This window comes from Amblyomma maculatum, chromosome 8 (assembly GCF_055883805.1).
Source record: "Amblyomma maculatum isolate TAMU_Amacu chromosome 8, ASM5588380v1, whole genome shotgun sequence".
Taxonomy (NCBI): Eukaryota; Metazoa; Arthropoda; class Arachnida; order Ixodida; family Ixodidae; genus Amblyomma; species Amblyomma maculatum.
The window spans coordinates 118,430,275-118,453,532 of NC_139351.1; the positions used below are offsets into that span (position 1 = coordinate 118,430,275).

Sequence of the window (23,258 nt, forward strand, 5' to 3'; positions counted from 1 at the left end):
ACAGGGGTAAATTTATGGGTCACCCCGACAGGGGTGCTCCCATCTGAACTATGTATTTTCCTGGACTTTGCGAGAAAAATGGGGTACAGTAATATTAATCTATGCAAAAATTCTTGCTTGGGGTGATGAGACTATGTATGAGAATTAAGCAGTCCATTATGAAGCATGCAATTCTCGGTGTGCAGTTTTCTATAGATATGCAGTTCCAGAGGTCTGTGAAACTTAGGGTGAAACATTTATTAACCCTTGTCATAAATACATAAATTAAATGACTTGCTCTATCTTATCTCTTTCCAGCATTTTTTCTTCTTCCAAAAGTCCGCATAACTTTTGTTCATGACTACCCTTTTGTTGTCTCCAAGGCACTTTGAGCCCCATGCAAGATACTTGTGTGATGTACTTACACACTGTCTGCCTTTCAACAAAAGGACCGGATTCTCGGGTCCTTTTAAGTGCCCGTGTGGAATGAGTAGAAATCAAACAGTGACCACCATACTTCCTTCATATGAAGGTAGCTATTTGCATCAGGAATGTTCAAAGGAACTATGGTAAAGCATAGTATGCACTCAGCATATAGCAGTGCTCGGTGTGGAAGTAGCAAGCAAGTTGTGCATTGTGCAGTAAATGAGGCACTATTAGTGTACAATGAAGCAAGATTATGCCAGCTTATTTTTTGCATGCCTTCTACAGAGATACTAATTATACTAGACATAAGTCAAATGTTGCTTGGCCTGTTTGTAATTAAAATGGGCAGGACAACAACAAAATAAATGAAAAAGGGTTGGGGAAGGGCTACGGGACATGCAAATTGAGTGTTTTGCTGGTCTTGAAACGACAATGTTAAAGATGTTTATTTCTGTACCACCAGTCCAGTAAGAACAAAAATATGTGCACCTCGAGCGGCAATAAAACTTGGTGGCTTGGTCAGTCCGGCATTTACCTTCGAAAACGAATTCGAAGCAAAAACGCACATAAAATGATCACTGTGCAATAATCCATCATTTACTCGTACGATACCCCAGTACACAGGATCATGTAGACCTTACTACAAAACACCACCTTAACCGGGCAAGAGAGTGGGAGACAGATAATTACGTACAAGCACAGTATGACAGGCGAGAAGGAAGAAGCCACAAAGGCACCGGCAGTTCTGCACGCTGCGAATAGCAGTGCAGACTGTAAGCATTTGGCCTTTTTTTTTCTTTTCTTTTGAAGACTGGAGTCCTTATATACATGGATGCTCAGTCCACACAGTCTGCACTGGCACGCCTCTGCTGACAGTGTCCATGCAAGGCAAGCTATTGCTTTGGTTGTGCTCAGCAACGCAGTTCTCGAGGGCAGCGGTGTGCTGGCAATGACCGCACGCGCCCTTTGACACAATGCCCTCGGTTGCTCTTCTCACATCTTCTTTATGTACAGTGTGCTCTCGTCATGACACGTCACACACAAAGGGTCCTGTCCCAGAAATCCTGAAGGCCCTTCAAGCATTCTATTTACAGAGCCCCCCCCCCAACACCTTTATCAGCAGAAGGGCGAGGCTGTCGGGTCCTTTGTCTTGAACACGTCCTTTAATGACTTCATGGCTTGGTCAGCCTCGAACAAGAGGTCGTCCGAGATGACGCCTGGGGGAGGCATCAGGTCATGCATAGCTGGAGGTGCTGGCGGTGGCGGCGGGGGCATGGCGGCAGGTGCTGGCACCACGTCAGCGGGGAGGACGGGCGGCCGTGGCTGTGGTCTCCGCTGGTAGCTGCTATAGCCACTGGGCCTGTCCTCCTCACTCTCGTACTTGCTCAGAGGCGACGCATAATCCATCCGATTTTTACGGCCTGCTCCGTCTGCTCTCACCTTGGGTTTTGAGACACCCCTATCTCTACTTTTCTGCCTTGGGTCTCGCTTAATAGCCGGTTTCGCCTCCGGTTGCAGTTTTGACTGCTGCGGTTTCTCCACATCCATAAGGCCTTCTGAATCTCTGGGCTTCACTGGAGCCGGTGTCTCCCCTGGCCCAGCCATTTTTTGCTGCTGGTCAAGCCGTCTGGCAAGGCGTGGGTCCACACGCTGGACCACTGTGCTTCCATTGGCGGCAAGAGCGGCAGCTTTCCTAGGGTCAATTTTGGGAACGACTTCAGCTTGCGGAGATGGTGTGACCTTTGGCAGCTCTGCAATGAGTGGCAGCTTGTTTTCTAATGCTGGCAGCTGTTGTTCGAGATGACGAGCCATTCGAGGGTCCCTCCTAACAAGAGGGGATGGCTTTGGTAATGCGGCCATAGAGGGCAAGGAATGCATTGCTGGCTGTGGTGTCACTTCCACAGGCGGCGGCACTGCAGCTTCCGGCAACTTTTGGCCCACATACTTGGCAAGGCGTGGGTCGTTCTTAAGTTTCGACTCGGGGATGACGCCTCCGCGCACAACGTCGTCGTAGTTGGGAAGTGCCCTGAAAATTGATGAGAGTCGGAAAGGCACGTCTCCGTCCTTGGACTCTATAAAGGCCACCTCCTTGACTTTGGGAGCGGGTTGCAGCTTGTCCCTGAGCCGCGGGTCCCGTGACGACTGGGGCAACTCTGTCGACAGTTTGGCAAGCTGGGCATCGGCTCTCGCCCGCCTTGGATCTCTGCTTGCAGCTGGGATGGAGGGAAACGAAGTGGGTGCTGGCTCGGCCACTGTTGCAACCGCTGCGGTCGCAGCCGTCACGCCGGAAAAGAGCTGCTTCCAAAAGTTGGTCTGCGGCTGGCTGGGTGTTTGTTGCCGGATGCTGTCCAACACCTTGGCAATGTCAATGGACCCCGTGGATGGCAACAGCACTGAGGAAGGCAGCACAGCAGCCGGAGCTGTGGTGGAGCAGCTGCTGCCAAGAATATTGGTTGAAGGCGCACTTGCCGTTTCCACAGGCTGAAAGGAAACACTCACAGTTATTTCACAAATTTGATTCTTTGGTTACATTTATTTTTCTTCATCATCGAAAAATGCCTTTCAAGAGGCGTTTTATTCCCCTTTAAGCTGATAAATTGCAGTTTGTACGCTCATCAAGTAGTGTCAACCCCGATTTCCACCCTTTGGAAGAAGTGCAATGAAAGCAAAATACGAACTTGAACAATAGGATTGAAAATACCAAGCATTAAAGAAAAAAGAAGAACCCAAAATACAGGAGCTCAGTATATAATTAACGAGAAAAAACAACAAAAAACATTGGACCTGACGTCAGAAAATTGGGACGATAAAAAAAGCATCATTGCTTGAGCGTTTCCCTGATGTACAAAGCCACCGTGGTTTGCAAAATAATTTTTTTTGACAACTCCTCGGCAGACTTCTACAACATAACTTTGAGACAGCAAAGCAAGTGAGGCATACAAGCAGGTACATGACAATTTTAAGCCATTAAATGACTACAGAAATAAAATGATTATGGAGTCATCCACGCCTGTTTCACAGAACTATTTGACTGCTGTGGTCTCGGAGAGAACTAAGTACAGCATCAAGCACTTTTAGCCAAGGTTAGCAACGATCTCTCTATAAAGAGCATGCATATTTTGACCTGAGGATAGATGAACAAAATCTAGCCATCTGCAGATTTGTGGTACTAGTGCTACACTATGCTAAGCTAAACTGGTGCTAAGCTATTCCGATGTGCAAACACCTCAACAAGCCACTTAAAAAATTTGAGAAGAAAACCATCTTCTGGGAAAACATACGATCTAAAACTACTATAACCAGACGTTAGTGGCACAATGCCCGTCCTTTTGATGGAAAGAGGTTTGTTATGTGGCAGTTACCTATATGCAGTTACGGTAGCCCTATTATGGTAACTTGCACTGCAACCATTGAAGCAAATGTCTCGGAGAATGCAGCTAGGTTCTATTCTTGTAGTTACTGTGCATTTCTTTTTTTTTTTCCTTGAACACTACACTGCCTCACAGCTATTGAGCATTTCAAGGAACAAAGATATACCATACGAGACTTTTCCAGTGATCGCAGTTCACGCACTGTGAACTATGAGCGGTTAAAAAAGAACAACTCGTGAGTTTGCCTTTGTTTCTGGTGCAGTTAATATATACAGTGCATGGACTGGGAAATTTTATGAACCAGGTGTGGTGATGAAGTTCTGCAGCATTCACACGCCTTAATTAAGGCATATGCAGAAGTACACTATGTTGAGGAAAGGAGCCAATAAAAAATGAATTGTCCTCTAATCTAGCCACAGCCAATTTGAGTAAAAAAAAAAAAAAAAAAACTATGCAAGTTTCTTGAAAGCAATCTTCCCAGTTAAAGAAGTATCTGTTCCTTGTCCAGACGATTTTTCCAATGCTTTCACAACTTCACAGGATTGGAAGAGAAGTTTGAATCATCGAACGGCCTCGAAAAAAAGTGACGAGAATCACTTGCATTATGGGGAATTTATCAGCTGACAGACTGGGCAACGGTTGCGCTTTTCAGATGAAAAAAAAATGTGACAATGGCTATTTTTCGCACTGCTATCAATTCTTTTAAAACTTGCATGCATGCAGTCGGCAGGATCGAAGCAGAACTGCTCGAAAATGTTGAGCTTCTCCAGCAAGCTTCTGGACGGCCTGCCGAACAGCACTTGACGGGGGCACATTTTCGGAGCAGTGGAAGAACAACGCGGATAGAAGCACGGAAAACTTCCTGTGCCACCAATGAACGCATGAAACACCGTGCGACTGTGATCAGTTAGCTGGCGGATGCATAGCCGACAGCCCCCGTCGCCATGAGCTGGTGTGAATAACGTAAATAGTAAAAATCAAACCAGAACTAAGAAGTAGACCTATTCTCGTAGACAAGGCCGTTCACTTTTTTGTCACGCTCGCCTTTGAGCGCACGTCAAAGGCACATGGTCAACTTCGCAATATGCAGTTCAGGTTTGACGAAGTGATGTTATTTTGATGACCGTATACTGTACCGATTGCACCCCGATGCGGCCTAACTGGTGTCAGGTCCATAGCAGCATCACGGCCTTATACAATTAGCCGACATATACTATGGTGAGCCCGCCCAAAAGTAAAGAAAAATAATATGGCTCTGCCCATGGCACACAGTAAGGCTTATCCCTTTTTCTGAATTAACTGGGGTCGAATTAACAAGCTTTCGCAATAATCAACATGACTTGAAAATGCAGAGGTGCTCACCGTTCGCTGGAGTCTCTTCAGCAGCTGGTTGTCATCGTAGTCCTCGTCATCATCGCTGCTCTCGCTGTTACCCAGGCCAGCAATGTTTTTGGGCTCAACCTTGGTGGGGACAGGATTTTCTTCCTTGCCAGTGGTTGCCGTTGGACTCATGCCGCTTGCAATGGGTGCCTCGGCAGACGCTGCTGCCCCGGCTGCCCGCTGCTGTTGCTGTATCCGCATGAAGAGCTCCCGCTGCCGCCGCGGGAGGTTTGGTGGAAGCACCTTTTTGTCCGTAAATGCGTGAGACGAGTCGTCGCTCGTGTCCGCTTCATCGTGAGGTGCAGGATACTGAGGTGACTGGCGAGGCTCGTCAGTGCTTATGTCATTTGCTGGAATCTGTGTCGGTGCTGGAGCCTGCAAACAGCAAAAAAAATTTATTCGCAGTGTGAGAGTAGCAAGCGCAGGCAGGTGCGAGCTCTGCCTGCCAGCTCCATGCACCATGCTTTCACTAGTCAAACTGTTCGAACACCCAAGTTTTAAAAATTCTGAATTAGTTCACAAATAACATTTACTGTTTGATCGATTTGCACCATGCTTTCACTAGTCAAACTGTTCGAACACCCAAGTTTTAAAAATTCTGAATTTTCAGTTCATCTAAAGTTAAAATTAAAAGCGAGCCCGGCCATCTTGCCCTGACATGGTTGCGAAACTGCAGTGAGCCATGTACTGCCTACATCAATGGCAGCGCAACAGCTCAAACCACGTGGAGAAATTCTACATAGCAAATTGGGCTGAAGCGTAAAGGACATCATCGCTTTCCTAATGAAAGTTCTAACGTGTGACGTGTACACGATTAATGAACACGCACCGAAATACTCCCCATGAAGCTCGACCTGACTGCTTAGAATTGACGCAATGGACAGCTTGCACACTCTCCCTTTTACAATTACAAAAGAACAGTCACCCAGTCTAGCCAGATAAAAGAGCGGTCATATCTTTCCCCACCCACGCTATCACACGCTAAACTTGCCTGGTTGTGGCTAGCCTGGTTGTGTGGCGGCGACAGTGCACCAAGCAAGCTGAGACCGGGTATGGACTGTTGCTGCTGCTGGGATGGTGGACTCATTGGATGATCTTGGACTTGGTCACAGAAGACCCCGCGTGGTGACACGCCGCCACCATCTGGAACAAAACCAGGACCTGAAATGTTGAGCAGTGAAGGAAGAGCTGGGATTTATTTACTATACTGTCGCTGACAAACGTGACTAGAAGCTGAACAGCACAGCTAGCAGGAAAACAGAAAGCAAATAAAATAGACCCAGTTACACTTCCAAGAGGGGTGGCATGAGCTTGCTTGATGCTTTTACAACTCACTTCATTCACAAGGCAATAAATGCTCTTTTTTCTTCTTTCTTATTACTGCAAAGTTATTTTGCTCACTGTTCTCATACAAAGCACGGATATATCCTACATATTTGTATCCCTTTTTGGGGACACTACCGATAACACGAACTTCGATCAAGCAAAACAATTCTTGCGGTCTCTTCAAGATTGTCAGAAAATGGCAATCTGCAATCTTCTTTCACAAAAGTGCAACTAATGGCTTACAAGCTGCACCGTTAGACAGCGACAAGCTTAAATTTTATGACAATACGAAATACGACTTCCCAGGTACACTCTTTCCATTCCTCACACAAATTCTGAGCCTGGACACCTCTAGAAAAACCACGTACCCTGGTCCTGCAGAGGTGGCGATGATATGTTTGGAGATCCAAACCCGGCCACTTGACCATGAGGCAGAGGACGCATGGTGCCCACGGAGCCAGACATCCCACTGAAGCCTTCGTCCAGGCAATGCAAGGCCAGGGGTCCGGTCAGCTGAGGAGGGCTCGCGCCGGGCGGTGGCATCGATCCTCTCACCGGACTCTGGGACAAGGTGTCCATGTAGAAACTGGGCCTGCAATTCCGCATCAACAACCGCGCGACTCTTTGGGTGATGGAAAAAGTGTGGGAGAGACCCACTGCAACATTAAAACTATGCCGAGCAGCCTTTTTACTGCATTTCCAGATGTGCACACAGAGAATACAAACAATGCATAATTCGCATCCCTTTGACGTATGGATGCTTTCCGTTTTTTGCATGCTTCACGCAAGGTATTGACGGTCAAAACAGGCCACATTCATAGAAAAGGCTGCGGCTGTGCCAGTGGCGTTGGTCAATTCCAGAATAGCTGCGAGCTGCTCCGGTAAGGAAGCCCAGAGCACATTACGTGAAACTCCTCACTCAATAAAAAAAAATAAATAAATAAATAAACTAAAAAATAATAATAACAGAGGCACCCTGACACCGTTTTTCTGCGCCTTTTCCGAGCTATTGATGCCTCTCAACCCGCTAATACATTTGGAAAATATGAACCTCTCATTCCAAACTTTGTTTTCAGCGCTCCAGTATTTTTTACGCTGCGAATTTTCTAGATATGAATATGGTGCTCAGATTCGACGACAAATGCAGAAGAATTATCTAATGACTAACTACCCAAAACAATCTTGTGAATAAAATAAAATCAAAATGTACTGAAAGCAATCATTCCCAGTCACACCTCTATTCGCCCTGCTCGCTTGTCAAGCTGACACCGTGTTGTCAATCTTCTACCGTTTGTTTGCTCGCAGACGACTGCGTCATTTACTAGAGCATCACTAACAGTAGAGATGCTACCACCTGCAATCCTACCTAAAACTTGTGGAAAAGTGTGGCGCTAACTAGTAAATGCTAATAAAACAACTGTTCTCATTTCATCACCGTCAGTCATACTCATACCTACCTGAAACGTGGCACACTAGATCTCGTGCATCTACATAAAGATTTTTAAAAATCAGCCTAACATGGGATCTTTCTTGCAACACCCACATTATGAACATAACCAACAAAGCTAACCGTGCTTTCGGTTTTTTAAAACGCAACCTGCATCTGGCACCGGCTTCTGTGTGACTTTTCGCATATATTTAACTCTTGTCCGCCCTAACTAGAAGTCTCATGCTCTATCTGGGACCCCCAACAAAATAACCTTTCTAGAACACTCGAGTCCATTCAAAACTGTGCCGTAAGATCCGTGTATTCTCATTACTCATATTGTACGAGCATAATATCATTGTAAGCAAATGCTAACCTCCCCAGTCTTGAATCCCATTGTGATATAGCCAGACCTTTCCTTTCCCACAAGTTTTATCATTTCCCTTTCAGTCATTCCATTATAACCCCTGCTCACCACGCGTCACTTCGCACCAGTCGCCCGAACGACGTCCATGCACCTCTGAGTGTCCACTTTCAACCAGACTGCAAGAGATTGGAACGACCTGCCCGCTAAAGCTTTTGCTGTCCTGGCCATGAACCCTTCTCATCACACTAATTAGATGATCTGTTAGCCTGCCCCTCATGTAACGCTTCTAGTGAGCCTTTGGGTACCAATAAACAAATGACATGCCAACAGAAGGGGCGTGTATCTAACTCATAGCTACTGCTTCACAAAACAAAAACAACAAATTCTCTTGCCTTGAAGAGAATCCCTGTAAGGGGTGGCCTCCTCTGGGTGGGCTCATCATCGGTTGTCCCTGAGAAGGACCGAAGCCCGCACCCCCTTGTCCGCCCCGCATGGGTGCTGCCGGTCCCCCGCCCCCTAGGAACTGCATGCGCCATGTCTCGGCTGCTTCCTTGACATGCCGTGGGGGCGAGCCCAGGAGCGAGGGCCGCTTCCCCAGTGGCGGGGGCCCACCAAAATCATCGCATGGAGACTTGCTCATTCCCCCCCTGTCATCATTGGGACCATCAGGCCGGTCCAGGGGCTCGGGCCCACCAGGCCCCATTGAAGGGTTGTCGCCATCGTCGCCGCGGTCTCTGTGGTTGTCCAGGTACTGCGGGTGAGAACCGGTGCAGAGCGCTCCTCAGAACTAGGAATCACGAAGGCAGCGTGCTAGCCTGTTGCAAATACGGCGGTGCAGTTAGACTTACGTCCTTAACAAGGCTGATTCACTGTGCACGCATCTACAGCCAACCGGGCTTGTGCACAATCCATTAAATAAAACTGTATGACAAGCAACGTATCCCCCCCCCCCTTCCCCCCCCAAAAAAACCACAATAAAATACAGCATAAGACTCTGGTTACAGTGTAAGCACGCCTGCTGACTGGAAGCAGAGGAAGCGAAAAGCATATCACAAAGAAGTAAGAAAAGGGGTAAACCCTCTTGCCGACATGCAATCATCCATTTGGAAGTGTGGGGGGTCACTGACCCTGTGGAGGAGGCGCCTTGTCTCGTCTGTCAGGGGCTGGTGGGAGAAGCGGCACGCCGTGTCCGCGTAGCACTTGGCGCCAGTGTGGAAGAACTTGCAGGGGAAGTCCTGGTGCATGAAAGAGCAATGCTCCCCGCGTGCGCAATAGCCGCTCAAGTAGAACTTGCACAGATCAGCCTTGCGGGGCTGTGGGACGTCGTGTGAAAACGGGCAGTCCGCTCCCTGCACAGGTGCCAAGCAGACGGCAAAAGGGGAGGGGGGGGGAGAAGGTGTCACCAGAAGAAAGTAGCCAGAAAAGGTATTTATCGTTAGCCAGCCTTACTACTCGCTCAGCATAAAATAAACCTACATGGCTAATTTTTTTAAACGCACACAGATAGACATACACACAAAGAAAACATCGAACAACACTGAGGGGCAGGCTCATACCACTAAATTAATATTTCGACATAAGGACTCGTTTTGTAGCATACAGCTACACTACAACGGTCAGAGCTGAGTTTCGCGTGAGTGTGGTGTGCGCCCGTTATGCGCATGTGCAAGACCACTCGCACCAGCGTCTTCTTTCTTAAAGTTTTTGTAGTGTAAAGCTATCGTATGCGGGTCAGGGCCGAGTTTTGCGTCAGTGTGCATCGCCTGTTATGCACATGCGCGAGAGCTGCGTGACGTCACAAGAGGCGCAGGTGCGTCCCCTCCTCGCCACAGTCGGTGCGCACTCCTCGCCGCCGCCGGCATGCGCTCCTCTTCGACATGTGACCTTTAGCCAGAGCAGTGTTTACGACAGTTAACCTGTGTGCTACTGCGCATGCTTCACGATACGTATATCCAGGCATAGCAGAGCTAAGCCACTGCCAATATTTTTTTGGCTGACAACGGTCCTAACACTCAGCCGTCTCTCTACTGTGGATCGCGCACACAGTGTACCGAGAACCAATACAAAGGCTTTTTAAAGCCTTTGTAAAGTAGACTGCGATTACAGATGGCAACTCAATGCCATGCCTTAGGATTCAGAATTCTAAGCAACTCTTCCATACGGGCTTAGCTTCACCACTGGCTAACACCTCATATAACCTCCTTTACTTACATACATTTTATTTTGCAATTGTCTCTTTATCTCCCAGTAATAGCAAGAACCAACTTTCCCAACTTGCAGTCCTCACCTTGACACACTTGGAGTCCAGGTAAAACTTGCAGACCGAGCGTTTGGGGGGTCCATCCCCACCACCACGCTTTCCACCACCACCCCGGCCACCTGGCATCAGCATTTTCTTCTTTTTCTTCTTCTTTGGGGGCCCTGGTCTCCGTGAGTCCATCATGAAGAGGGACTTTCCACGACCGCCCCCACGCCCACCCCGGGGACTCTGGAAGCCACCACGGTGGGGCGGTGGGCTGCCTTCCGGGCGACCATCGGGACCCCCACCGCCATCTGGGGAGTCACAACCTCCTCCCCGTGGGGAGCTGACAGGGAAAACCAGGCAGCCTGGAGTTAACTGGCCGCCGCAGTGATCTGATTTCCAGCAGTTTTAACACACGCAATTTTTCAACATTTTATCTAACGTGTGAAGTGGGGTGCCAATGCAAGGTGCGCCATGAACAATTTTGTTGAATAACCTCATTTTGCATCAGCTTCACACGAGCGCAATCTCGGTGCAAAGTCAGCATTAGCAAAGGTGCAACAAGCTTCTTAATGTAATTCCTGCCTTCAGCATGAGCAACACTTTCCTCCGCATGAAACTTCACGTCTCCAAATAACGGTGTTTCGTAACGCAAGGTATTGCTGAAATGCGTGCTACAACTTCCAAGTCGTCATGGATCACAATCAATGCTGGTCAATCCATACTGTATGTAACATCCAAATAAAAAATTACCGAGCAACATCACGTCGCAACTTTTCTGTTCTGTTGCTACTAACGCATGCAATCGCAGCTCTCGCAGGGGAACAAAGACAATCGATTCCCTAGGCAAACCAAAGCACGAAAAGTAAGGAGAAAGAAATCCATAACCCTGCTGTTTCATGCACCTGGGACTAGCAGAGTCTCTGAAGCATATTACCATGCATGAGCACAATTCACGAGGCATTGTGCAGGCAACAATGAGTACTGATCACAAATGCTGCTGAAGAAGAGCACTAACATCTCGAAAAACTGATGGTCAGGGTCTGCATTACCAGCTTTTAAGTTCTGAAGCAGTTGCAACCATTCTTTTCCAGTGTTTCACAGAAACTAACCGGTCTGCAAACGTTGCGACTAAGGTCAACCACACAGATCCAAAGGCAAGGAAAGATTTTCTGTAGCTGATTTTGGTAACTGGCTACCTTGGCTCTGGGAAAAATTAAAGGCACAGCAGAAGCACAGAGAGGAAAAGTTGTAGACAGGCTTAACACAGCCACATTAGTCAAAACTGTTGACATAAACAGAACCACTGTGCCTCTTACCTTAAAATATTGTCTCCAGTGTGAGCTAGCAAATATACTAAAAACCTTTAGTAGCTTTGGACAATGCCACCTCCCAGCCACCACCTTCCCCAAGCCAAAAAAAATGATGAAACACAGCATCGCATCGCCCTTCGATCAGCCCATGCAAGGTGCTAGTTTCATGCCAGCCCATGCAGCATACTCCCACTTTGTGTTACACAAAACATTCGGGGCTTACATATCGCACGGATGTATGCGTATTAGTAGGCCATCGTTTAGCATTTCGTCAAGCAGCACCCTTCGGGAGGCGCAAAAATGCTCAAATTCCAACTGGTCGTCAAGCAGAGCCATGCTACAAAGGAGAACAACAACAATCAACAAGTTTAAGTAAGCAGGCAAAAACAGAAACGGTGCGTTAATGGCTATTTCAGACTTACGGCTAATGCAAGTCGGAAAAAGACAAGCCTTAGCAACGATTAAAAAGAAAAAGAATGCAAAAAAGCAGCTAATATCCAAAGCAGCCAAGTAACAATGCCCATACTCTGAAGTCACTGATGACTATTAGTCACCATAACTATGCAGCCAATAATGAGAATGCCAGTTCCTAACCTAGGCTGAGCCGAGCAGCCAAATGGTCTAATAAAATGCTGCTTATTTATTAGATGCGGTTAGTGTGTGTGTGTGTGTATATATATATATATATATAAAGATCAAGGCACGGAAAAAAAATTTCTCAGCTGGTATAGAAAAAAAGAAAGAAGCATCGATTCTACAACACACAGAAAAAAAAGCCGGCAAAGCTCATTCATTTCCTTTTTATCCCATAAGACCTGTGCAACTAGTGGCTAAAAAAAACCTCTAATGCATCAGGACATGAGCAGCAGCATAGCACTATTCACACGCCTTGAAAGTGCAACACGTTCTATTATTGGTGTATTTTTTATGTGCAGAAGAGTATATGCAGTGCCAACCTCCTAGACTTGTAGACACAACCTTTCTCCTTGCATTCCTTTTTGAAGCTCGATATCCTTCAAATGAATCTATACACAGCTCTGAACCACTTTAGAGCAGACCAGTAATAACTGGAAAGGCTAATGACTTGACAGAAGACTGCTAGAAGGCGTTCCCTGGGGAATCAGAAAGGGAAACTTTTCCCTATTTGAACAGAAAAATGGGTATTAAACAAAAAAGCTCTACTAAAGTGCATGTTAATGGCATTTCAGGATGCCTTTCCTCAAGGAGCACTCGCAGAAGAGAGTAATACTCTCCCAAGCGGGGCCTCTGTATGCAGCCCCTCCCCCTCCCCTTTCACATTGTTCAATGAACTAGTAAACAGCCTAAATTTACTAAGTGTAGCACACTTACTGCATGTAGTTGTCATCGTAAGGCCCTGGAGACCCAAAGTCCCTAGGAGGCATGGAGCCACCATGATGTCCATGATGCATAGGCGGCCCACGGGACGGCCCGCCGCCAGAGTCCGGTGAGAACCATATGGTGTCATCCACCATGCGGTCATGGTCTACGTACCGCTTTTGCTGCAAAAGCCAAGAAGCAGCACTCCCAGCTTACAAAAATGCACGTACTGAATAAATGTCAAAAAGCACGCTCTTCGCAAACATCTGGTTCGTTCACTGATGTGACCTTCAATCCAGAAAACTGCTCTGCTCAATAAACACCGAGACCCTTCCCACGAGTGGTGTGTGTGTGTGTGTGTGTGTGTGTGTGTGTGTGTGTGTGTGCTCCCAGCCAAACACAGCACTTCACTATGACAAGAAATAAATGACATCAAGACATTCAAGACATGAATTATGACAAGGAAGCGGCACATGTCACCTCCAATGAGAGGGATACCCATTCAGTGCGAGGGAGCAAAAATGGGAGCAATCATCCATACCTGACCTTGCCAGAATGGCAAGGAATGGTAGAGAGAAGGCAAGAAGCACCATTTTTTCTTCTTTCTAAAAATATATGTTTCTTCTTTTACGCTTGAAGATTGTCAAATTAGATGTCAAACGAATTTTTCTCCACTGAACCCCCTTTTCACGTTGATATGCAAGTGCCAAATAGGAGCCAGGTTTTCAGTTTTGGATTGATCGTGACGGCAAAAAAGTCAGTCAGTCAGTGCCATTGGTTGTAGGACCTCCTTTGAGAGACATCAGCAGATTTTTTTTAAAGTTGCATTCGACTACAGACCAGATCTCCAAGCTCATGCACACGTCTTCCCAGCACAGCATTTGCTGGGGCAATAACTTACGTCAGAGTAACAACGATCTTCATCACTGTCATCCTACAATTGCAAAAAATAAAATTTGAGCATTGAGTTAAAATGAGTCGAAGAATCAGTTAAACGTAGCAAGCACACTCCAAATCACCCAAGGCGAGCTCACACGCAGCTTTGCAGCACTGTGATCACTCCGACAACTTACTGTGTAACAATAACAATCTTCGTCCTCGTCAACCTAGAATTGCAAGAAACAGTGCCCGCCTATTTTGTGTGAAGTTCACATTGCTTAGACGTTTGTCTCATGCATTTCTTTTCAGCAAAATGCCTGCTGGTACAATAACTCACTTCGTAGTAATAAACATCTTCATCATCATCATCATCGTCCTATGTTTACAAGAAAAAAAGCAGAAAAAAGGGGGAAGCTGTCACTTTCCGTTCGGTCGAATGTGGTACCCCCAAAGACTAGAAGCCAAGGAAAAGCACTTGCAAGAGAACTTACACTGTAGTAATAACGGTCCTTGCAATCATCATCCTAAGATTGCAGGATAAAAACAAAAAAAGAGAAAAGTTTTTCACATGCTTTCTGTTGAGTCGCTGTTCGTACCACAAAAATCTGAGACTAAGCTTGTATATTTTTTCCCTCGGCATAGCACTTACATCATAGTAATAACGACATTCGTCGTCATCACCCTGGAATGGCAAGAAAACAGCAGATGCTGTTGGTTAGGATAGTACTAGTGCCATGACGCTTAGAAGGCATTTTTAACTAAGGTACAGGCACCTGAGCGACTTGAGCAACAGTAGTAAATCCAAGTGCCATCACTATTTATTTATACAAATACCTCACAGGTTCCAAACATGGAACAGTGAACGCAATATAAAGTTATTCTGACTTCAAAAAGGTAGCCAATTCGTTTTTGAATCCTAGTGGGTCAGATATGTTAGCAATGCATTCGGGAAGACCATTCCAAGCCTTTATAGCCCGTGGCAAGGCAGAGAAGTTAAATGCATTTGTTCGGCCGAATAAACGTTGAAAACTTATATTATTATTCTGGTGGTGGGAGGTATGAGTAGGTCTAGTAAGTGGCACTGTTGATGCATGGTGACTGTAGATTAGTTTGTGCACTAAGCAGATAAGATAAGCAGATAAGATAAGCAGATAAGATAAGCAGATCCTGACTTGATTGTAAACTTGTGAGTGATAAGGACAACTTGATGTTAGTCACGCTGGAATGGCTGCTGTAATCATAGGATGTAATCATTGAATAGCTACTAGGGATTTGATTAGATACTCTTGATGTGGTGACCAGATGGCAGATGGATATTCTAGTTGAGGACGAAGAAAAGTTAGAAATGGGAGCGCTGTTTAGATTTTGCTTTAGATAGCCGAGCGTGTGCGATGCTTTGGCAGTTATATTTTCAATATGTGTCGCCCAGGAAAGATTTATGGTAAGATGAACGTCGAGATATTTATAAGATGTGCGGGTTAGTGAAATCCTGTTGAGTGAATAATCGTAGGTTGAGAGGGAATGCTTCAGAGTGACTGCCATTATTTTGCATTTTTCCGGATTACGTGTCATTTGCCATGATCTGCACCAGCTAGTTACATACTTCAGGTCCTGCTGTAAGATGACATGGTCAGTGAGAGAATGGATTTTACGATAAATTATGCAGTCATCAGCGAACATATATTATGTTGAGGCATGCAAAAGGAAAGAAAAATAAAGAGCCTCTGCCCGTGCCACAAAGAGTCATCAGCGAACAGTCGAACTGATGATCTTATGTGAGATGGGAGGTCATTAATGTATATTAAAAATAATAAAGAACTGAGGACACTACCTTCAGAAACGCCAACAAAACAGTAATCAGATTTCTGGAGATTTTAGATAGTTCAAACATTTTTCCTGGTCCCTTCAAGGGCGAATTTATGAGATTTTAAAGAACGCGGGATAAATTTCTCTCACCCCTAATTTTATTTAGCCACTTCAGGTATGACCTACGTTTGATATACTGTTTTTTTTTTTTTTATCATTCTCTCTTCGCAACTCATTTTGGCAACCTTTTGCATATGAGCGCGAGAAAACTTGGAATCTGGGATAGCCGACTGCTCACCTTGGGCTCAGATCCGCCAGGCTCATCCTTCTTGCGCTTTTTACGCTTTCGCTTCTCCAACTTGGTGAATGATGGCCGCAGCGCCTCCTGGGGGGGCAGTGGCGGCCCCTTGAGCAGGGGTCCCGACGGCTTCCCACCACCACCTGCATGACGGTGACGAGCACGTCGTGACTACGGGAAACCATGGCATGCAGAGGTAAACCCGCGCACGCACTCAAGGATTTTGAAATGTCAGAATCACGAGACGCCAAGCGAGCCCAGCAAACGTGGTGGAAATAAACGCGGGCAGTGGCAGCAACTTGAAACGTGGAAACCTAGGGAACACCGGGGACAAATTGGAGCAGGCCTACACTTGAGAACTGAGATTTCTCACTAAAAAAAAAATGGGCCTCTCATAAGCTGCAAAAGAGCCTGTAATGAATAACCGCTATCACGTCACACTCACGTCACACTATCAGCCATTTTTCCATGTACACTGAAGTAGTGGCAGCCATTGTCGCACAGGAGATGGAGAAAATTCAACCGATATGTGGTCTAAATTTTCGCTCAACTTTTGCACCACCTTTGTCACAGGTGAGGCAAAAACAATTAAACAAACTGAGCGTAAGACATTTGATAGCATAAACAAAATGGGTAAAAATGTTCCAGATTCCACCCCACAAAGATACTCCTACGGGCTGGGCCCATCAACGAGAAGACCTTTTGCAGTTAAAGAAATGCCAGCAGGGTCCCGAAACGTCCACTTGCAAGGTTAGACTACCAACCAGCATTCTTTATATAGTTACTCGTCGAGCCAAGTATGTCATATATAAGGTTAAATATGACCTTGTGTGGAGGCCAACAAGGATTTATATAAACACCACTGGATCTGAATATGCCTCAGAGAAAATGTCTCGTATCATTACTACTACAAATAAAATAGAACAAGAATTATTTTCAGGCAAAAATGATGCCAGCAGACATTCTGTCATCTTAAATCAAGCCACAAAAAATATTTGCAGTTGAACATTGCAAAAAAGATAACACACCGGGCTTCTGGTCATCACTGTCCTCCTGGCCAGAATCGACGATTTCCCCTTCTTCCAGGTCGCCTGCTGGAACGTCATCATCAGGGTCTGCGTTGACGCTGTTGAAAGATCAAGCACTCTGGCTGTCAGACAAAGACCAAACCTGTTGCTTAACACCACAAATTTGCATCAAGCCAAAGCAATGAGAAAGAGATATGGACATGGGAAGGCATCTTTTATGATGCTCTGTTATGCTTGACCAATGCAAAAAAGAGAGAGAGAAAATGATACTGCTATAACAAAGCAATTCTGGAAATGATTCTATTCCATTTTTTATCACCCACCCTTTATGACTGGTGAAGCAAATCCATGCCCTGCATTCACATTTTGTTATCAATTTGAGCTCAGCAATAACGACGCCGAACATTGAAGGAACCACGATTGAAGGCCATTCAAAAGACAGAAAGGAAAGAGAAATAATATAAGCGTTTCAGACATGGGACGCTGGAAAAGACAAGTGAGGAGATAAATCTAATAAAGAAGCGCAAGTGTGTAATGACGTCGCTGTCTGCGCAATGAGTTTGCGAGATTTTTTTTAACAGAGCATGCATGCGGACTGTTTTAAATGAAACCCTTTTGCTATTGTCCTGCGAACGTTGTTTGTCCTGTGTCCTTGTGTGCACAATTTTCTCAAAATGTTCAACCAACTAGCCCCCATTGCTTCTCTGCCCCGGCAACAACAACTAGGCGTAACTTTGAACCAATTATTGATGACGGCAAAATTCAAGGATAGAAGGGAAGTGGTTTTAGGATTGTAATGGCATCGATCCAGCAACTTTAGTAAAAGGGGCTTTTGCAATATTCTAGAAAAACGTGAACTCCTACACTGCCGAACGAGTGCCACACGAGATGTTCACTTTTCGCATTCCACTCTCCGTGATTTGTTTGTTTTTGTTTTTTTTTTGTATTTTGCTCGATAGAAAGTAACACATACTCCTATGCCTTCAAATACACATACAAGTTAGGTGCTTGTGTACATTTTTCCCTTTCATTTGTGTCTGTGTGCAGTTTTCGAAGTGAAGACTAAACGAAAATGAACTGCCCACTCTCGTGCAACCAGTGCTGTTCCCTTTTCAGTTATTCTGAAGAGAAGCTAAAATATACCTCAAAATATGCATGCAGCAAAGTCAATCATAACCTAGGGTGAGAATGTCCCATGAACCTCCCTGCCACTGTCATGACATTATATATGTATTGTCACTTATTACACTACACTGGAACACGACAAGCAGTTTTCAAGAATTGACTCTTGAAATGTGCCTATGCTGCTCAACTGCAGCAAAGCAGAATACGTGCAACAAAATCAAACTGTAAAGAAGTTCTAAATTGTGGGGTTTAATATCCAGCAGTGACACGGAGGCCAGAAGGGATGCTGTAGCAAAGGGTTCCGAATTAGGTCAAGCCATCCGGGATTCTTTCCAATGTGCACTGCCGACATCGCACAGAAGAGGGGTGCCTTTCGTGTTTCATCACCATCGATACACAGGCACTGCAGCCATCCCTTACCCCTCAATTCTTCGAGCATGGCCTGCATATTTATGTGCACTATCACTATCATGCCCACTAACTTTAAAAGGACAGCAAAGCATTGATGTGGCAATGCAAACCCTTCCCAACTGCCTTTCTCAAATGCTTATGCTCTCATAAGCTTACTCTCTAGCCATTTTGAATTTTAACCTTTGGCTTAGTATATTGTTTTTATATACGGAGAGAATTTGTAATTGAATGTGTACATTTTTGTGTGAAGGAGTGAAAAAGTATGTTTAAAGAGAGGACGCCAAAAATCTTTAGGCAGCCGATGCCTGTTGGAATGCGATTCCCCGTAAATATGGGCTCAAGCTCGGACCCAGTCTCCACAAGAGCATTCAATCACCTCCATTTCCACACAAGCCACGCAGCGAACTGCACGAACACATATGGCCTTTTAGGATATAAATAAAAAAGTAGTATAAAATTGTGCCACATGTTCTCGCCTGAAAGGTCAGCTATTATGCAATGTATACAAACTTGCAGGCAATCGCTCTTCAAGGGCGCATTGACAAAAAAAAAATGTTTTCTCTTTTAATACTCTCCCCAGCCTCGAGTTTATTCTTTATTCCCTCTTATTTACGGCAACCTTGGGATCACATCAAAGCACAACATAAAACCTTGCCTGTATTTGGAACAGCCCAAGAAGAAAGCTAAACTCTTACGAAGAGGAATAAAATCATGCTGCTTCAAAAACACTATCTTGTGGAACCTGTGCATACTAGGCCCTTTCTTAAATATGTTCAATTGTACAAAATCCCCTTAACCCCAGATGAGCCCAGCTGTGGGCATAACAATTATTCTGCTGAGATGAGCACATTAACGCAGCTCATTAAAGTGAGTAGCACTTTTATGAAGCATCATCTTAATACCCGACGATGTGCAGGCCGCACGTTAGAAGGTTGTAATGCTGACCTTTCACAGTGAAGCATATAGAGCAGAGCCAGATTCATTGCTGCAATGGAAATTTTCTTTGCACTTCTGAGAATGCATAGACGCATAACGGAATCACAGCCCATCAGAGTTTTGGAACATACAATGTCGATGCATAGTTACAGCGCACCATCATCGCCTGCATTTCAAGCTTCTTCAAGTGTTTTTCAAAAAAGTGAAGACTTACTACTCCTCCCCCCCCCCACCCCCCCCCCCTTTTTTCTTCTCAGAACCGCACCAAGACTAGAGCTTAAAACTAGAAAACGTGAGGATTCACGGAATAAAAGTCTGTCTATGACAGCAATATTTTGAAGGAGGCACAATATTAAAAAGTGTCCATGTGCTGTGCGATGTCAGCACACGTTAAAGAAACCTAGGTGATAAAATTAATCCCGACTTTGTCCCTAACTATGGTGTCACTTAACGCCAACATGCCAGTTTGGGACATTAAACCCCCCAAACCGAACTATACTGTAGCATATGAGGAAACCGGTAGCAGTTATTACTGAGAAGTTTCATATGCTAGCATTTAGGATGATCGGTTTGGCTAGCACACCATGCAAGCCAAGATACAAGCTGCTTAGTGGCAGTCACATTTTGCTGGAGACAAAATGCAGAAACTCCATGCCAGCATTTAAGAACATGTTAAAGAAACCCAAGGCAGTTAGCTAAACTATTTCGATGCCCTCCACTAAGATGGGTACCAGAGGCCTGGCATTACTCGTGCACACACACAAAAAAAAATGCTTCCTTAAATGTCAATATTATGCTTAGCTCGCAATTCCACGTTAACACTATATTCACTTTTATTAGATCATTTTATCCCCTGACTATAAATATTAAATGGGTTATTTACGTCCTCAAGTCACACAAAGCTCTGCCCTCTGTCGGTCATTAAACGCTTGCTTACAAATATTATTCTAAATCATTTGGTTCCAATTCTTGGCAGTATTTTTCTAAATTGCATTCAAATTTTAGTGAAAAGTTCCTTAGTTAGCTCCTTGAGCCTTAAAGCTAACAAACAGTCGTTAATCAAGGCAAGATTGCTATTTAGTATGCGGGTTTTAAGAAAACAGAAAAAGCAATGAACAGGAGGAACAGGTTTCCAAAAACCTTCTGGCTGAAAACAGGCTGCCGGAATTTTTCCGGCCAAAGAACAACTCGCGCCTATCGTAGACATTAAAATGATGCTAGAAGGCGGAAAATATATAAAGATTCAGCTTTGGATGAGCTGGGCAAGGCTCTCAATGCCAAGACTGCAGGTGTTTGCTGAACTTGGCCACAATTTCAATGTTGACAACACAAAAAGCTGCCAAAAGCAGTTCCGGCACATGGTATAGCAGTGAAGTACTGAGCGATGGCTAAACAGTGCTCTCTTCACATAACTTGTTTGGGCTTGCATGAACATGCAAGTCATTTCAACATGTTACCTCGGTTAACTAACAAAGAAAACTGTGGTACAAGACTACTAAGTTGGACTTCTAAACTGTCCATTTAAATTTTTAAAGTAATGTCGTGGAAATGGTTTGCCAAACAGTTCTGCACCAAATTTTATAAGGCAGAAATTGCATCACTTGAGCTTCTACTGTGCATGGCAGTCCTACTGGAGTGTAGCAGTATTTCTGTTCCCTCTAGCAGGCACTTAAGTCGCATATCATATTAAACAAAAAAAAAAAAAGATACTTTACATCTGCCTGCCCATAGTTTCGCATATATTATGTTAATTGTAATGACTCATCGAAAAAGGGGGGGGGGGGGGGGGAGGCGGCTCGATAGAAACTAAACTGAAACTATCCTGCAGAGTGCAACTTCCACAACCAAAAATTTTGTCCAGAAATAAAAGCGTCTGTCGCTCTGAAAGCAAGACCGGGTATGGCTCCTTCCGCCGGTTGCGCCGTCCACTTTCCCTATCGGCTCGATTCGGCCCTCACAGCCAGCTGTCACTCTTCGCGGGCACGTGACCATGCATGTGACCTCGAGCATCGTGACGCGACTGCCGAAAAGATCGCGCCATTTCTTTTTTGATGTTTTTTGCTTTAAGCAGTGCCATCGTAATTCCTTTCCCTCGTTATCAGTGTTTGCTGCGAAAGGGCTAAATACGAGATATCTAACAAAGTTATAGTTTTGTCCTCAAGGCTAACCGCTACGCAAGGCTATTTTTACAACGCAAACTCCTCACTCGTAACTGACTTTTTCAGCACCTAAGTGCTGCGACTAATAAACACGGTCTCTGTAGCTTGCAGCATTTGGCCAGGGCCTGAAGGAAAAATCAGGTAGTCCCTACAACTGCTGCGATCGCAGCTAAGGACAAGGATAAAACGAGCTGCAGCTTATCGAATTACGAGCGGTGCGAAGTCCGTTTCGCTGACGGAAACGCTGATTTAAAAGAAAAATGCCTCATTACACCACAATCACAGCAGACTGCATACATAATGAAACAATGGTCTCGAGCAGCGCATAGAAACACTGCACTTTTTCACAAGTGCGAGACAACAGCTGGCAAAATGTGGCCCAAGAATTTCTTAAGATGGCCGCCGAACGCATCTGCTGCCCTGCGGCGCAAATGCTGCGCGTTAACACTATGCACAGGCCCGGCAATAAACTATAGAGATATGCACAACATGAGAGTGGCAAAATCTGCTCTTTTACAATGAAACGTCTTGGGCCTAAGGCAACGAATGAGACATCACTGGAGCGTTTGGCGGACAGGCACAGGAGGAATCAACAGCGGTTAACATACGGCGGGGTCGCCCCTTTTAGAGGGCTCCTCCGTCATCAAATCAGCATGAAGTTACAAAGCGACATAAAAACGAAGCAAGGAAATCTCTCCATCAGAATTACAGATCCTGAACGCTAGGACTAGACCATGCACAAGTGAAGCGAAAGAGATCGCCCAGCACCCAAGTGAAGAGGCGTCCGCAGACAGGCCTAAGCCCGGATGCGGCCGCCATTATCGACGTGGCCCCCATTACCTTGGTGGTTGGGTTCCGCACTTCGGGAAATCAATTCGAGAGCACAGTTTAGCCATCGGCCGTACTTTTGCGGGGGAAGGCAATTAGCGCTAAGAAAGAAGTCGCGTTTCAATATGTAGGTTACCCGACCTTTCCATTTCTCCATTCTGTGTGTCTTTGTTTGCATGCCCAACCTTAGGGAGAGCTTTTGCAAACACACTTTCAAGGGCCATCTACGCGCGGCCGGCTCTCGGATGTGCTGCGCCACACTGAAGATCTTGTTATGGGGAATTTTCAGAGTGATGTCGAAGTGTTAGCGCTAATCGCGAACATATCCCTGCAGAAGTGGGAAAACACTGCGTCTCGCAAACGACACACCACATTTGACCGCAACGTCATCGTCCGTGAAGCAGCCCGCTGGGCGACGTCAGCAACAAGCGCTGGGACGCTCCCATTGGTCCTCGGCGAAGTCACTCTTCAACAAGACAAAACGTCATTACCATTATGATAAACTAAAATATTTCAATAAGTGGATTGCATTATAACACGAAGTTATTTATAATATATGTAAGCTTTACATAACTGATATCTAAGTTTAAATATAGATGACGCTAGCGAAAGCCCATGAA

The 23,258-nt window shown here is 45.4% G+C and overlaps 1 protein-coding gene across 4 annotated transcripts; it reads right to left on the reverse strand.

Annotated features, from left to right (window-relative positions):
* Nucleotides 1-833: 833 nt before the first annotated feature.
* On the reverse strand, nucleotides 834-23,066 carry LOC146182312 (uncharacterized). Of its 4 annotated transcripts, none has more exons than XM_084577405.1 (12): nucleotides 22,780-23,066; nucleotides 17,180-17,277; nucleotides 16,152-16,294; nucleotides 13,181-13,350; nucleotides 12,054-12,167; nucleotides 10,563-10,860; nucleotides 9,403-9,624; nucleotides 8,668-9,026; nucleotides 6,851-7,074; nucleotides 6,148-6,299; nucleotides 5,139-5,531; nucleotides 834-2,886 (listed from the first exon to the last, which is right to left on the reverse strand). In XM_084577405.1, the coding sequence occupies exons 1-12, from the start codon at nucleotides 22,860-22,862 to the stop codon at nucleotides 1,522-1,524; spliced, it is 3,621 nt and encodes a 1,206-aa protein (XP_084433531.1). In that variant the 5' UTR covers nucleotides 22,863-23,066; the 3' UTR covers nucleotides 834-1,521. The 4 variants fall into 4 exon arrangements, with proteins under 4 accessions (XP_084433531.1, XP_084433530.1, XP_084433532.1 ...); XM_084577404.1 differs by having other exon boundaries at nucleotides 6,148-6,317; XM_084577406.1 differs by having other exon boundaries at nucleotides 6,148-6,317; nucleotides 22,651-22,789.
* Between the last annotated feature and the right edge of the window lie 192 nt (nucleotides 23,067-23,258).

Coding starts and splice junctions, on each gene's coding strand:
- LOC146182312 (XM_084577404.1), bottom strand. CDS start 22,862: ATGGCCCTTGAAAGTGTGTTTGCAAAAGCTCTCCCTAAGGTTGGGCAT. Junction 6,318..6,850: donor GCCACCTCTGCAGGACCAGG/GTACGTGGTTTT, acceptor TCAACATTTCAG/GTCCTGGTTTTGTTCCAGAT. Junction 5,532..6,147: donor ACCAGGCTAGCCACAACCAG/GCAAGTTTAGCG, acceptor TGCTGTTTGCAG/GCTCCAGCACCGACACAGAT.